Source organism: Benincasa hispida, chromosome 12 (assembly GCF_027475165.1).
Source record: "Benincasa hispida cultivar pf3 chromosome 12, pf3_genome.v1.1, whole genome shotgun sequence".
NCBI classification, from domain to species: domain Eukaryota; kingdom Viridiplantae; phylum Streptophyta; class Magnoliopsida; order Cucurbitales; family Cucurbitaceae; genus Benincasa; species Benincasa hispida.
This window is the reverse complement of record NC_143489.1, coordinates 45,900,032-45,914,520: the sequence shown is the minus strand read 5'-3', so window position 1 is coordinate 45,914,520 and position 14,489 is coordinate 45,900,032. Positions and strand designations below refer to the sequence as shown.

At 37.1% G+C, this 14,489-nt stretch overlaps 1 protein-coding gene across 1 annotated transcript in view; it reads left to right on the top strand.

Moving 5' to 3' along the window:
- Positions 1 to 14,078, top strand: part of MAP1C (methionine aminopeptidase 1B) — a 32,322-nt gene extending 18,244 nt beyond the window's left edge. The window contains exons 6-10 of the mRNA XM_039018606.2: positions 9,387 to 9,458; positions 9,874 to 9,953; positions 11,207 to 11,304; positions 11,414 to 11,461; positions 13,670 to 14,078. Of these exons, the coding sequence (XP_038874534.1) occupies positions 9,387 to 9,458; positions 9,874 to 9,953; positions 11,207 to 11,304; positions 11,414 to 11,461; positions 13,670 to 13,815 (444 nt within the window). The 3' untranslated portion in view covers positions 13,816 to 14,078. The remainder of the gene's footprint in view (positions 1 to 9,386; positions 9,459 to 9,873; positions 9,954 to 11,206; positions 11,305 to 11,413; positions 11,462 to 13,669) is intronic.
- Positions 14,079 to 14,489: the final 411 nt, after the last annotated feature.

Genomic DNA, 14,489 nt, shown 5'->3' with positions numbered 1-14,489 from the left:
CGATCAAGAAAATACTTTGGAATCCTTTGAATTAGAAGGAAAACTTCATGGCTAAGGCAAGGTGATATGCAAGTTACTCAATACTTCACCCAACTTTCTCGTCTATGGCAACAACTTGATACTTTTGAAAGTCATAAGTGGGAGTGTACTAAAGATGCAACTACATACAAACAAATTGTTGAAAAGAAATGGGTGTTCAAATTCCTTCTCGGTCTCAATAAAGAATTAGATGAGGCATGGTTGAATCCTAGCTTTTAAACCCTAACCTAATATTAGAGAAGTTTTTGCAGAAGTAAGAAGAGAAGAAAGCAGAAAAAAGCTAAGTAGAAGAAAGCAGAAAGAAGAGAAGAAGGATTCGCCTTACTTGTTTGAACTCTTGGTAATGAGGTCCACACTCCAAATACAAGTTTCCATGATAACCATTATAATCGAAATTAGAATTACAATGGAAATGAAAATCGACCACGAAAGCCAAGGCCATGGTGTGAGCATTGTAAAAACCCAGGGCATACCAAAGATATATGTTGGGTCTCTTCATCTTGATTGTTCCCAAGTCTCAAGTTAAGGAGTTAGGTGTTAACAAATCTATTTTTGTTGCTTCTAAAGACAATTATGATAGTAGAATAATGTTATGGCATAAACGTTTAGGCCATCTCAATTTTATGTATTTGAAACGGTTTTTTCCAAACCTTTTTAGTAAATGTTCTCACGTACAATGTGAGTTGTGTGAATTGGCTAAGAAAACTCGATTTTTGATGAAAGTAATAGGAGAAAAGTAGAAAAGTGCATGCAGAGTTTACGTGGAAAACCGTTGAACAGGGAGAAAAAACCATGATGTAGAACACTTTCTATTATTTTCTAATACCACATACGAGAGAGGACACTCATATAAATAGACTAGTAGGAAACCCTACTATAGACTAGGGCAAAGGTAAATTACTAAAATGCCCTTAGGGCTAAAGTCCTCTATTTTCGACACTCCCCCTCAAGTTGGGGCATAGATATGAATAAGACCCAACTTGTTAATACAAAAATCGAAGCTTTGCCTGAGTAACCCTTTTGTGAGGATATTTGCGACTTGTTGACCAGATGGAATATACGGAATACAAATATTGCTATTGTCGAGTCTTTTTTCGAGGAAGTGTATCGATTTCCACGTGTTTTATCCCATCATGTTGAACAGGATTATTTGATTTGCTTATTGCTGCTTTATTGTCACAATAGAGCTTCATTGCTATCTTGACGAAGATTTGACAGAATTTTCTTCAATCAAATTTCTTCACATATTCCTAGACTCATAGCCCTGAATTCTGCTTTAGCACTGCTTCTAGCAACCACCTCTTGTTTTTTATTCCTCCAAGTAACAAGATTACCCCTTACAAAGGTATAGTACCCAGACATTGACTTTCTGTCTACAATCGAGTCTGCCTAGTCAGAGTCGGTGTACGTTGAAATGCACCGTTTTTTAGATTTTCTGAACATCAAACCCTTACCAGGAGTAGTTTTCAAATATCTCAGAATATGTTCCACAGCCTTCATATGCTCTTCGTAAGGTTCTTGCATAAATTGGCTGACTGCACTGACAGCATAGGATATGTCCGATCTAATATGGAATAGGTAAATTAATTTCCCAACAAGGCGCTGGTATCTCTCTTTATTGACTGGAACTTTGTTAATAGAATCACCAAGCTTAGTATTAAATTCCACAGGAGTATCAACATGCTTGCATCCAGTCATACCGGTTTCTTTTAGTAAATCAAGCGTATATTTCCGTTGAGAAACTGAGATCCCCTCTTTTGACCGAGCTACTTCCATTCCTAGAAAATACCTTGGTTTTCCATGGTCTTTGATCTCAAACTCCTCAACTATTTTCTTTTTTAGCCTGATAATCTCGGTGGCATCATCGCCGGATAAAACAATATCATCTGAGTACACAATAAGAACAACAATCTTCCCTGACACTGACTTTTTTGTGAACAGAGTGTGATCAGAGTGTCCTTGAGTATAACCTTAGGATTTCACGAAGGTAGTGAGTCTGTCAAATCACGCTCTTGGAGATTGTTTCAACCCATACAGGGACTTCCTTAGTTTAAATACTTGGTGATCAAATTGAACCTCGAAACTGGTGAAGGACTCATGTAGACTTCTTCTAACTCCCCGTTAAGAAATGCATATTTTACATCAAGTTGATGGAGAGACCAGTTTTTGCCTATAGCCATCGACAGGAAAGACACGAACGATATTTAGCTTTGCTACAGTAGAGAAAGTCTTTGAGTAGTCTATTCCAAAGGTTTGAGTGAAGCCTTTAGCAACCAACCTAGCCTTGTACCTGTCAAGCGTCCCATCAGACTTATACTTTATGATGAACACCCACTTGCATCTGACTGTCTTGTGCCCTTTAGGAAGAGAAACACGATCCCAAGTATTGTTTTTCTCAAGAGCTCTCATCTCCTCCATAACTACAACTTTCCACTCAAGAATCTCCATTGCCACATGTATACTGCTCGGTATCGTTACTATATTCAGGCTCGTAGTGAGAGCCTTGAACTCAAAGGACAAATTACAGTTAGACAGATAACTGCGCATAGGGTATTTAGTGCAAGATCTGGTACCTTTCCTTAAAGCAATGGGAATATCAAGGGAGGCATCATGGCCTTTTGTTCTGTTTGATCCTTCATCAATAACACCACATTCAGTCTCCTGCTGTAGAGTTCCATTTATTGAAACTTCTTTCACACACTCATCCTTACTTACAACAGTATCACCTTCTGGATTTGTTTCCTCACAGCTGTTACTTTCAACAGCATCAACATCACACATGGTGTCCTTGGTATAGTCATCAGTACTGTCGGAAGTTTTCTCATTCTCACCCACATTACACAAATCATTTTTAGTGCAAACATCAATATCATTAGAGACAGAAATACGACTACCTTGAGCTGATGCTGGTTTGACTCATGGGCCAAAATCGGAGAAGCAATAGGTGATACTATTTCCTTCCTGAGATTCTTCCTGTAGTATGTTATCCACGAGACTTGTTTGATAGGAAGGCCAGTATTGTTAATAGACAAGATAGGTTCAGGTTCAGGAAGTAAATCTAATGAGATCGAAGATATGGACTAATTAGTCTCTTCACTAGAACTCTCCCCCTGAAGATGACTAATGGGAAAGAAGGACTCATCCTCGAGAAAGGTAACAACCATCGAAATGAAATACTTTAGTGATAATGGGTGGTAACACTTATATCGGCGTCGATGAAGGGGATATCTAACAAAAACACATTTCTGGGCACGAGGGGTAAATTTGGTGCGATTAGGACCATGAGCATGAACGAACAACACACCCAAACACCCGGAGAGGAACGTCAGGAATGAGGCGTGTGGTTTGGTATGACTCTTTAAAACACTCAAGAGGAGTGAAATTTTAAAACACGTGAAGGCATGTGATTAATAAGATGGGCTGCGGTTAAGACCGCATCCCCCCATAAGTAGAGGTAGACAACATGAGGGAATGAGCAACCTCAACCAGGTGGGGATTTTTCCGTTCAGCCACCTCATTTTGTTGAGGAGTATATGCACAAGCAAGAGCTTTGATGAACAATCCCTTTAGACGATAAAAATTCACGAAAAGTATTATTGAAGAACTCTCGCCTTTATCACTTCGAAGAATGACAATTTTGGCATTAAACTGAGTTTCCACAGTGGTGTAGAACTGTTGAAACACTAAGGACGCCTCAGACTTATTAGTAAGAAGGAAAACCCAAGTAAGCCGAGTGTGATCATCAATAAAGGTCACGAACCAACGTTTGCCAGTAGAGGTAGTGATTTGTGAAGGACCTCAAACGTCACTATGGATAGTGAAAGGTTTAGACGACTTGTAAGGCTGGGATTGAAACGAGACCCAATGTTGTTTAGCACGAATACACATATCACAAGCCAAAGAGGAGATATCAACATTAAGAATTAAATGTGGAAACAAATATTTCATATATTGAAAACTATGATGCCCAAGGCGAAAATGCCATAACATAGTCTTTTTCAAGATAGAATAACAGGAAGAAACAAACTAGCCTTACAACAGTTCCTAGAGGAAGCATCAACATTAAGGAAATAGAGCCTTCTATCGTGCCGGGTAGTGCCAATCATCGTCCTCGAGCTCAGGTCCTGAAATAAAACAGTGTCAAGTGAGAAAACAGCTTGGCAACCCAGATCTCTCGTAATCTTACTGATAGACAATAAGTTGTAAGAAATTTTGGAACATGTAACACATCCTGTAAAGTTAAACCCTTAAATAGTGAGAGATAGCCTTTTCCAGCAACAGGAGCAAATGACCCATCTGCAATCGTAATCATTTCATTACCAGCACTTGGACATTATGAAATGAATTGATCAGATGAGCCTGTTAAGTGATCCTTAGCTCTCGAATCAATAATCCACGGTTTTTTACCATAGACACTAATAAAACCAAAGGACTAAATCGTACCTGACTGAGCAATGGCACCAACAGCACTCAGATCATTCTGACTATTTACTTGAGGTTGAGAGCTCCCATTTGTTGAATCACTCACAAGAGCTCGTCCAGAATTTGACTTATCATGTGACTGACGCCGTCTACTATTTGATAGTCTCCCATGCAACTTCCAACACTAATCTTTAGTATGCCAAGGCTTCTTGTAGTGTTCACAAACCGGAGGTGGCTTACTATTTTGCTTATCACCTTCAAGTCCAGATGACTGCGCATTAAACACAGCAGAATCTGTTGAAGAGATAAGAAGATTGTTCATGGCACTGGACCTATATTCCTTGAGATGAACCTCAGAGCAGACTTCCATAAGAGAGGGTATTGGTCGCTGTCCCAATATCTGACTACGTACCATATCGAATTTAGAATTCAAGCCAGTAAGAAAATCATAAACTCGATCTGTTTCCTCAATTTTTGAGTACTGTACTCCACCACAAGGATAGTCCCAGACAACTTCACGACACAGATCCATCTCCTGCCAGAGCAAAGACAACTTGTTGAAATAAGACGTCAAATCCATAGTTCCCTGTTTGCATTCATGGACTTGTTTACGTAGCGTATACAGTCGAGAAGCATTCTGTCTCTTTGAGTATAACTTCTGAATTGCGTCCCAAATATCCCGAGCCATCACAGCATACAACAGGGGTTTGCCTATCTGTGGTTCCATGCTATTTACCAACACAGACCGGAGTAATGAGTCATCTCCTTTCCAGATGCGTTCTTGAGGATCACCAGGCCTAGGTTTCGGTATCTCACCCATTAAATACCCGAATTTATGACGTCCCTCAAGAGCCATCTTGATAGACTGAGACCACGAGAAATAGTTCTGACCATTCAATTTCTCTCCAGTAATAAACCTTGCAAAATTTCCCATTGATCCAGACAAGAAATTCGTTGTGGGTAAAGCAGGGAAAGAGGTTACCGGATTTTCTGAGGACATCGGCAGGTTAGAAGAGAGATCTGTCTGGATGTTCATGGTTGTCCCAAGGGCTGTCTCGAGAGCTGCTATTTGTTGCGGAAGATGAGTGAACTGTTGTTGAACCTCTATGGGAGATAGATTTGCGGAGCCTATTATGCCTTGACCCCCTGGAATAGAGTGCATAGGTTGTTGTCCGAGATAGGGTGACGAAGACTCCCCAACCTCAAAACTACTCCGCTTGTTATTGTTGGTGCCACTGTTCAATGTCGTCGGAGGATAATTTCTGCCGCTTGGAGCTGTCGGAACCAGATAATTGTTGGTTGAATGCGGATGGTGACCAAACCTAGCTGGATCAACAGATTGAAGCTGAACCGGCGTGCCAGGAGTAATATGAAGGCTAGGTTGTGGGTTGTGATAACTGGTAGAAATACAAGTTATTATAGCTCAAATAAGTAAAAACAATGAGAGAATGCGATGACAAAATAAGTAATATCATGTTCGAAAGTGCTAAACTGATAGGAATTGCGATCGCAAGCGCTCATCGCATAAAAGCGGTTAATTTACTTATTTTGTGTAGGAAAAATGCGATGGCGCAAGGGAAATTGCGATCCAAAGGAATAAGGCGTCAGTGCGCTTGAAGGTTGCGATTTATGAAGCACAGACACAGATATGGCTATACATACTGATACGATCGGATATGGCAATTTGTCAATTTCTAAAAATCTAAGATACGGATACGTCTAAGGATGTGTCATTTTTTTATATATATTTTTAATATATATATGTCTAAAAAACGAGGATACTGATACGTTGAAGATACATCTTTTTTCTTTAAAAAAGTCTAGGATATAGATAAATTTAGCATACAAGTTAATAACAATAGCACAAAATAGAATACAAACACAGAAATACAATACAAAAAAAGCAACATCTAAGATGTTGAAGTACAATAGTTAATAAAATGCAATAGAAAAGTGACTCATGTTGCAAAGAAGAAGAAGAAGAAGATTAGAGAGAGAAGTATAAAGAACTTATTGTTGAAGATATCCAAATGGTTTATATTTTGGTGGACTTTGTGGGGATTCAAATGTGAAGCTGAAGATTAGATGATTCTAGTCTAGGGTTTGGTCCGTTATTATTATTATTTTTTTAAGTTTTGAACGCGAGTTGTGAGCTTTTTAAATAGGTTGTCTAATTTTAGATTAGGAAAGATTTAGATGAGTTACTTGTCTTTTTTCTTAAGAAAAAATGTACGCATAGAAATAGATACGTCAAATCGCATGTCAGATACGTATGAAAGTATAGATACGTCAAATCGCGTGTCAGATATTTATCTGGGAAGTATCTGGAAGTATTGGTATCTGATACGTGTCTGATACTGATTCTTTGCCTCACATATCTGTGCTTCATAGGTTGCAATCGTGAGAAGCTTCTTAAAAAGGTGGTCGCATAAAGACTGCGCATCAAGGTGACAGCATAATAAATCACGATGGGACGGAAAGCTAATAACGGTTGAATCCGAATTTAGTTGACAAGCCGTTAAAGCCACACTGTAGCAGGTACACTCAACTTTTGGTGACCACTAATCGGCGCATTAGAGTAGGGGAATTAATGACGTCCATCATTGCAATCATTAGTAAGAAAGGTTGCTTCACCTTGAGCTCTATAAATACTAAAGGCCATCAGTGTAAAAGGGTTAACAAGTTAAGAAGTTAGAGAGTTAGTAGTCTGTCACGCACATACTCATACATATACTTAGAGGACGGAGAAGAGCAAGGAGACGAGGAAGTCGAGAGATCATTCCCAGACAAATCGAGAGACTACCGTTTGTTACTGTTGCACCAATAGTAACAAGCAGAGTAGTCTTGAGGTTAGGGAGTCTTCGTCACCCTATCTCGGACAACAACCTATGCGTGCTAGGAGTAATATGAAGGCTAGGTTGTGGCTGGTGATAACCGGTAGAAATACAAGTTTAATTATAGCTCAGATAAGTAAAACAATGAGAGAATGCGATGGCAAAATAAGCAATATCATGTCCGAAAGTGCTAAACTGATAGGAATTGCGAACCCGTCTAGAGGCTTGGATGGCTCGGCTCGATTGTGGAGAAGGCTGGCTGGACCTGTTCGAAGAAAGTCGGCTGGAACGAACCCTCTAGAGGCTTGGACATGCTGGTAGTGCTCCTCTCGGCTGGTTAGCTCCAGTAGGGCCAGTCGGCTTGAGAAGGTGAGGAAGAGCAGTCTGAACATACCGTTCTACGACGGTGTGCACAACAGTGACTATGTTGACAGTGGTGGCACCACTGTTGCTGGCTGGTGGTGATTGTGACTCCCCTGGTTGATTTTCATTGATAACGGCTAGGGTTTCATCTCCATACTCTGATACCATGATGAAAGTTAGGAGAAAAGTAGAAAAGTGCACACATAGTTTACGTGGAAAACCCTAGAACAAGGAGAAAAAACCACGATGTAGAATACATTTTATTATTTTCTAATACCACATACAAGAGAGGATACTATAAATAGACTAGTAGGAAACCCTACTACAGACTAGGGCAAAAGTAAATTACTAAAATGCCCTTAGGGCTAGGTCTTCTATTTTCAACAATTTTCATACCTTATAAGTAACTACAAAACCCTACCATCCTTTTTCAATGATCCATAGCAATGTGAGCAGGGCTAGTAAGGTTAAAAGCATAACAGGAGCTACACCGTAGGAAAAGAAAACACATTTGTTAATAAGGAACAATATCAAAGATTCGTTTGGATGTTGATTTACTTAACTCACACTAGATCTGATATTTGTTTTGTAGTAAGTTTTGTGAGTCAATTTATGAACAATCTTATGAAGAAAATATGCAAGCTGTTTATAGGATTCTCAGATACTTAAAAGGAACTCTTGGAGAAGGATTGTACTTCAACAAATCAGAAAAAAGAGACGTTGAAGTCTTCACAAATGCTGATTGGGCAAGTTCAAAAGTCGTCAGAAGATCAGTTACAGGATATTGTACCTTTGTGTGGGAAAATTTGGTCACTTAGAGAAGTAAAAAGCAATCAGTTGTGTCTAGGAGTAGTGCTGAAGAAGAATTGAGGGCTCTTACTCAAGGAATATGTGAAGGAGTATGGCTCAAAAGCATCTTATCAGAATTAAGAATCATGTTTGAAGAACCAATGAAGGTCCAATGTGACAACCAAGTAGCAATAAGTATTGCTAAAAAAACCTTGTCCATCATGATCGCATAAAACATGTGGACATTGATTGACATTTTATCAAAGAAAAAATCGAAAATAAAGCATCTCTCTTAACTACATACCCACCAAGATGCAGACTGCAGACATACTTACCAAGGCTTTATTCAAAAACGTCTGTGATGCATTAAAGACCAAGTGGGATTTAATTAACATCCACAACCCAGTTCAAGGGGGAGTGTTGAAAATAGGAATATTTATTTTTTGTAATTACTAGTTTTTTCCTTTTCTGTAATTTGCTTTTGTGCATATTTAATTCTTTTAATCTCTCTCCTCATTGTACGATTGAATTATTGCCTTTTATTATTTCTACCTCTTTAAATTTAGGGTTGTACCTTTGTATAGGGGATGAATAAGAAAAATTCTGTCTACCAAAACTTCAGGTATCATATATATTCACACACAAGGATATATATAATGCATTTATATTAATAGATAGATATATAACAAAACTTGCTTTCTCCTTGCACCCCTGATATGTTGGACTTCAAATGAAGTACAGCACAAGTTAGGGTTAAATCGCCCAATTGTCTGGTAATGAGGTTTCAAGTTCCCAGTGAATTTCTTTAAGTTAAAAAATTTGCATGCACAACTTCATGCGAGACCTGCCCTAATTCATTGAATTTTGATTAGTTGAAATGCAGTATGTACGTGTTAGTTTTTTTCACAGATGGCTAACATTTTCCCCTCAAATGTTCAGGGATATCATGGAGACACATCAAAGACATATTTTTGTGGAGACGTAAGTGACGGAATGAGGCGTCTGGTGAAGGTACTTTTTGTTAATTTCGGAATAAGTTATTTTATAATGAATGGCTTAATATTGAAGGTTGTTCAAAGTTTATAGTGTAATCATCGAATGCATCTCCTTTGCCACTTCTTTAGTAGGCTTATCGTTTGCCTCTTTTTCATAGTTTTTGGGCAGCCTCCCTTAATCCGATCCCCTAAGACGTTCCTTATTGATTTGATTATATCTCTGTTTCGTGTAAAAGAGAAAAGAAGAAAGAAAAAATCTCTTTGAATAAATTGTTCATATCTTCTGTACTAATTTCTTTCTTTCTTTTTTGTTATTTTGAAACAATCTTGTGTACTAATTTCAGTTCTATACTAATCTAATCCTAGTATTCTATCTTATAGTATTTATTTTCTTTTTCCCCTTTATTTTTTAAATTCTTTTGGTGTTTCAGGTTACAGAGGAATGCCTCGAGAGAGGTATCGCTGTATGCAAGGATGGTGCTAGTTTTAAGAAAATTGGGAAGAGAATCAGGTATTTCATATACTCTCAATTTGTTTTATGGGTGGAACTACTACTTGTCCGCTGATGGAGTGCCAATTCTTCACCTCTCCCTTTTTTAATAAAAAATAAAAAAATAAAACGAAATTTCTTCAGAAAAAATTAATACTGTCGGGTCATTCATTCAAAACACTTGTGTCAATAGTTAAGAAACAGAGGATCATGGAAGATTTTCTCCCCCCATTAATCATCTCTTTCCAAGTTTTTCTTAGCACTGTTAATGAAGTGCCGATATGAACATCAACACCCAGAAGACAAAAAAGAAAAACTGCTGATAAATTCATAGGGGAAGTTGCTCAATTTTGTTAAGAGTCTCCCAACTATCCACTCCCTCGTCAACTATTTCCCAAGAAAATATATGACAGTTTTCTGATTCTCAAGGCTCTTGATAGGAATTCTAAACACAAACAGGCTCTTTTATAGCGCAATTTTAGTAAAATGATGAAATGTACAACAGGAAAACTCCAATTCAAAGGAATAAAACCACCTTCTAATTTTCACATATCAGGGAGAGTACTAGTACAAAAAGAACTAAGTAGGCACTTTGAAAAATGGCCACAAACATACTAATGTCCCAAAAATCTCTTTTGAAAAAGTAATGTCCCGAAATCCTAAAAAATACTACAAGTTCTTGAAAGGCACCAGTTCTTCTGGAACCATAGCTCTTAATAGATAGGCCCACCACATTTAGCGATAAATTTCTGCCTTGTTCCTAAAGGGTGGATATAAGGCATGACAAAGGGGAGTCCCCGAGGCTGCTAGGAAAAACCATGTATGTATGTATGGGATATACTAAAAAATTTTAAATCCTCTGCCACACCTTGAGAGTAAGAGATGAGCTACTGACTACCATGAAAAAGAGAGAACTCATTTAACTCTATTCCTGGTTCAATTTTAAGTGGACCTAGCATTTTCTCTATCCTGAATGGCTTACTAATGTATTCCAATAGTTCACATGTTTACACGTTTATGCAAGTGTATATATTTGATCAGGAGGCGATAATTTTTTTTACACAATTCACTTAATTGTCAATTAATAAAGCTGTAGATTAACTGTCCTACTAATTATAATTCAGTGTGGTTATCATATATATAAGCAATGTGCTCCCGCTGTCAACTTCATTACTATGATGCCTTTTGTTAATTTTATCCTGTGTTATGTTAAAAGATCGATATTTTTCTACAATCTACACTGTTTCAAATGATCTACTATGCACAATTACCAGTGAGCATGCTGAAAAGTATGGCTATGGGGTGGTGGAGCGTTTTGTTGGTCATGGTGTGGGATCTGTATTTCATTCTGAACCACTTATATATCACCACCGTAAGTTGTCCTCTCTCTCTGTCCTTTTTGGGGTATCCTTTTGCTGCATCTTACCTAAATGATTCTGTTTTTTTTCACTTTGTAACTCATTGTTATTTGGTATGGCCAGGCAATGAGGAACCTGGACATATGGTTGAAGGTCAGACGTTTACCATTGGTGAGTGGTCGCCCTTATTGCTCTAAAATCAATATTGCCTTTCTGGCTAAATTCAGCTATAGAAGCTGTTGCTAACTTTGATCTTTAGCAAATTTAATGTGTTCGTTAGACGAAGGCGTAATTCTGTTAACATGGGCACTACATTGAATTATCAAGAATAAAAAAGGAGAAAAATTAATTTTTCACTGGACCGCAATTTAACAAAATGAATACATGTGATGTTTGTGCGTGCTGAATTTATTAAAATTTATCAAAGGGATGTGGCATATATTATTGGTTGAAGAAAACTAATATATATTTTATAATGTCATTTACTCGTAGGAAATTTCTTTTTCTACTCTTTTCTGCCTCAGAAAAAAAATGGAAAGAAAGAAAAGTCATCATTAAAGGATCAAATATAGAAGATAGGGAAAACTAGTCCTTCTGCAGAAAATCCACAGGAAGAAGGTCCTCCGATTGCTTTGAATATATATATATATATGTATATAGCTAGCATGAGTCAAACCTTTCATTGATAAGATGGAAAGAGAGACTGTTGCTCAAAAGATATAAACTCCAAAAGGAGTGAAAAAGAAGTAAAGAGAATATAAAGAAACTGCAACCTAACAAATGATAGGCTTAAAAACTTAACAAAGAATTAATCCATTAAATTGAATCAAGAGAATTAACATCAAACTGGCCATCCATCGAATATGGACAAAGAATCTCAACCTTCCTTTTAAGTAACTTTATTTGATAAAGAAGCTTCTTCTTGCGAATTCTATCTAATTTATTGTCGATATTCGAGATGTGAGCCATCCAAGCTGAAAAATTAGCATTAGATATCGAATGACTCCATAAGAAATGTTGAAAATCAATATCAAAGAGAGCCAATGAAGATACAATTCACAGATCTTGAAAAGGAATATCCAGAAAGGAGAAATGCCAAAAAACTTTTTTTGAACTTCCAAAAAGGATTCAGTTTTCTCGAATAATGAAGGTCAATAAAGAATTCGAGAGAAATTATGCTAGGCCAAAGAATTCATCTATGTTATAACCCATTCTAGACCATCCCTCTCAGTATAATTACTTCAAAAGCTCAGGTTTTGAGCTTGCTCGGCACTCTATATATATCTTTTATAGCATTCCAATGGCTGTCAGCCACAGAATAGTTGTGTAGTTAATCTAGGATCGAGTATGCGGAAGGCTAGCAAGCTCTCCAAGTATCCTTAGAAATGAATCCTTCAGTCTAAACAAGTTCTTGCCCTTTGTAATATGAAATCATGTTACAACTCTAGCTGAATCTGCAATAACAAGTAAAAACCCCCCTGTGGGCATCAGTTCCATGCTCTCAATAATCCAGTGATGCCCTTCAGTCTCCGCAGCCATTTAGAAATAAAAGCTAGTTCTTTGCTACTCTGAATATGAGGCTCTTCGCAGTTAACGTTGTCAACAGAGTGCTGAGCAAGCTCGAAACCTGACATAGATAACACCCACTCTCCCAATGACAAAAAAATTAGTTACTCCTCTCCTTATGTTTGTTTTTGGCTGTGACATGGTTAATTATGTGCTGTGGTGAATAAAAAACTACTGCTCCATCTAAACCCGACCTCTTTCATTTTCAATCCTTCCAAGACACTGAAACTCCTTATGTCTCGATAAGTTATTCTCTATTTTCTTATCTAAGGAGTATGTACTTTCCTCTCTGTAGTTTGATAGGAAGAAGAAACCACTGTGCACAAGTATGTAAGGTTAAATCTGTGTGCATGATTGCATGTTTAATAGTAATTTTGAAATAGTTAAAATCATTTTCGGCATGCTCAAAATCACCCTGAAATACACATTGAATCACTTCAAATTAATTTAATATTTAATTTTACGCTTTTGAACCCAATTTTCATTTCATAATAATTAGTTTTTGAGTCATTAAAAACATGTTTCATAATAATTTTAAAATTGACAAGTGATTTCAAAACATGTTTTATGATGCGGTGATTAGTAAGGAAATTACCTTTACATAAAAGTTCAAACATGGAAATAGAGGAAAGATGACTATTGAAATTCTGGCTGTTTCTCTTATGAAACTTTTTTGAGGGAGGGAGGGGGAGTGCATGCCAATTACGTGTTAAGCTTGCTTTAGCCTCTCTTATGGAACGAAAATGGAACATGAACCTAGACCGACCATTTTATTTCAACCTTATATTCGTAGTTTTAATTTGTTGATTGCAGAACCAATTCTTACGATGGGAGGCATTGACTGCATTACATGGCCAGATAATTGGACCACTTTAACAGCTGATGGTAGTCCAGCTGCTCAGTTTGAGCACACTATTTTGATAACTAGAACGGGAGCTGAAATTTTGACCACCCCTTGAAATTTCATGTATCTACGCAACTAACTCTCTATTAGCTGTGATATATGTCTACCACACATCCATTAGTCCATTGCACATATGATTTAAGCAGCTCTGTCGAGAATTATGCGCCATACATAGGGTAAGATGGTATTGTTGATTGGAACTTATTCGAAGTCATCATGCCACTCGTGTTCTAGGTGACATGAGAAGATTCATAGTACTACGATATTACAGTCTTTCCATTCGATATTTATCACATTATTAGATGATATTTTATTTCATCTGTTGCATTGTTAAATGCAATTTTTTTTTAACGAAGAATTACACAAAAAAAAAAAAAGAAAAAGAAAAAAAAGAAAAAAAAGAAATATCCTGTAGTAATAAATTAAGGGTTAGGAGATAAACAAAAAGGGCTCCAAACTTCCAAAAATATTTTGGAAGATCCAAAATAAATGATATTGGTATTTACTAGCAACATATAACGAAGGAAGTTCAATTGATACGATTGATTCGACAGAAATAAGGAATACTGTTACAAATGTCAATTATGGAGAAAATTTTCGGCTTTAGCACGACTCAAAATCCTGTAGAATCTTTATTCCATATTTACTTTTAAGTTGCTAATTTGTATATTTTAATGACATATATCGGACTTGATATTTTTCTTGTTTATTAATAGATATTTAGAAAGA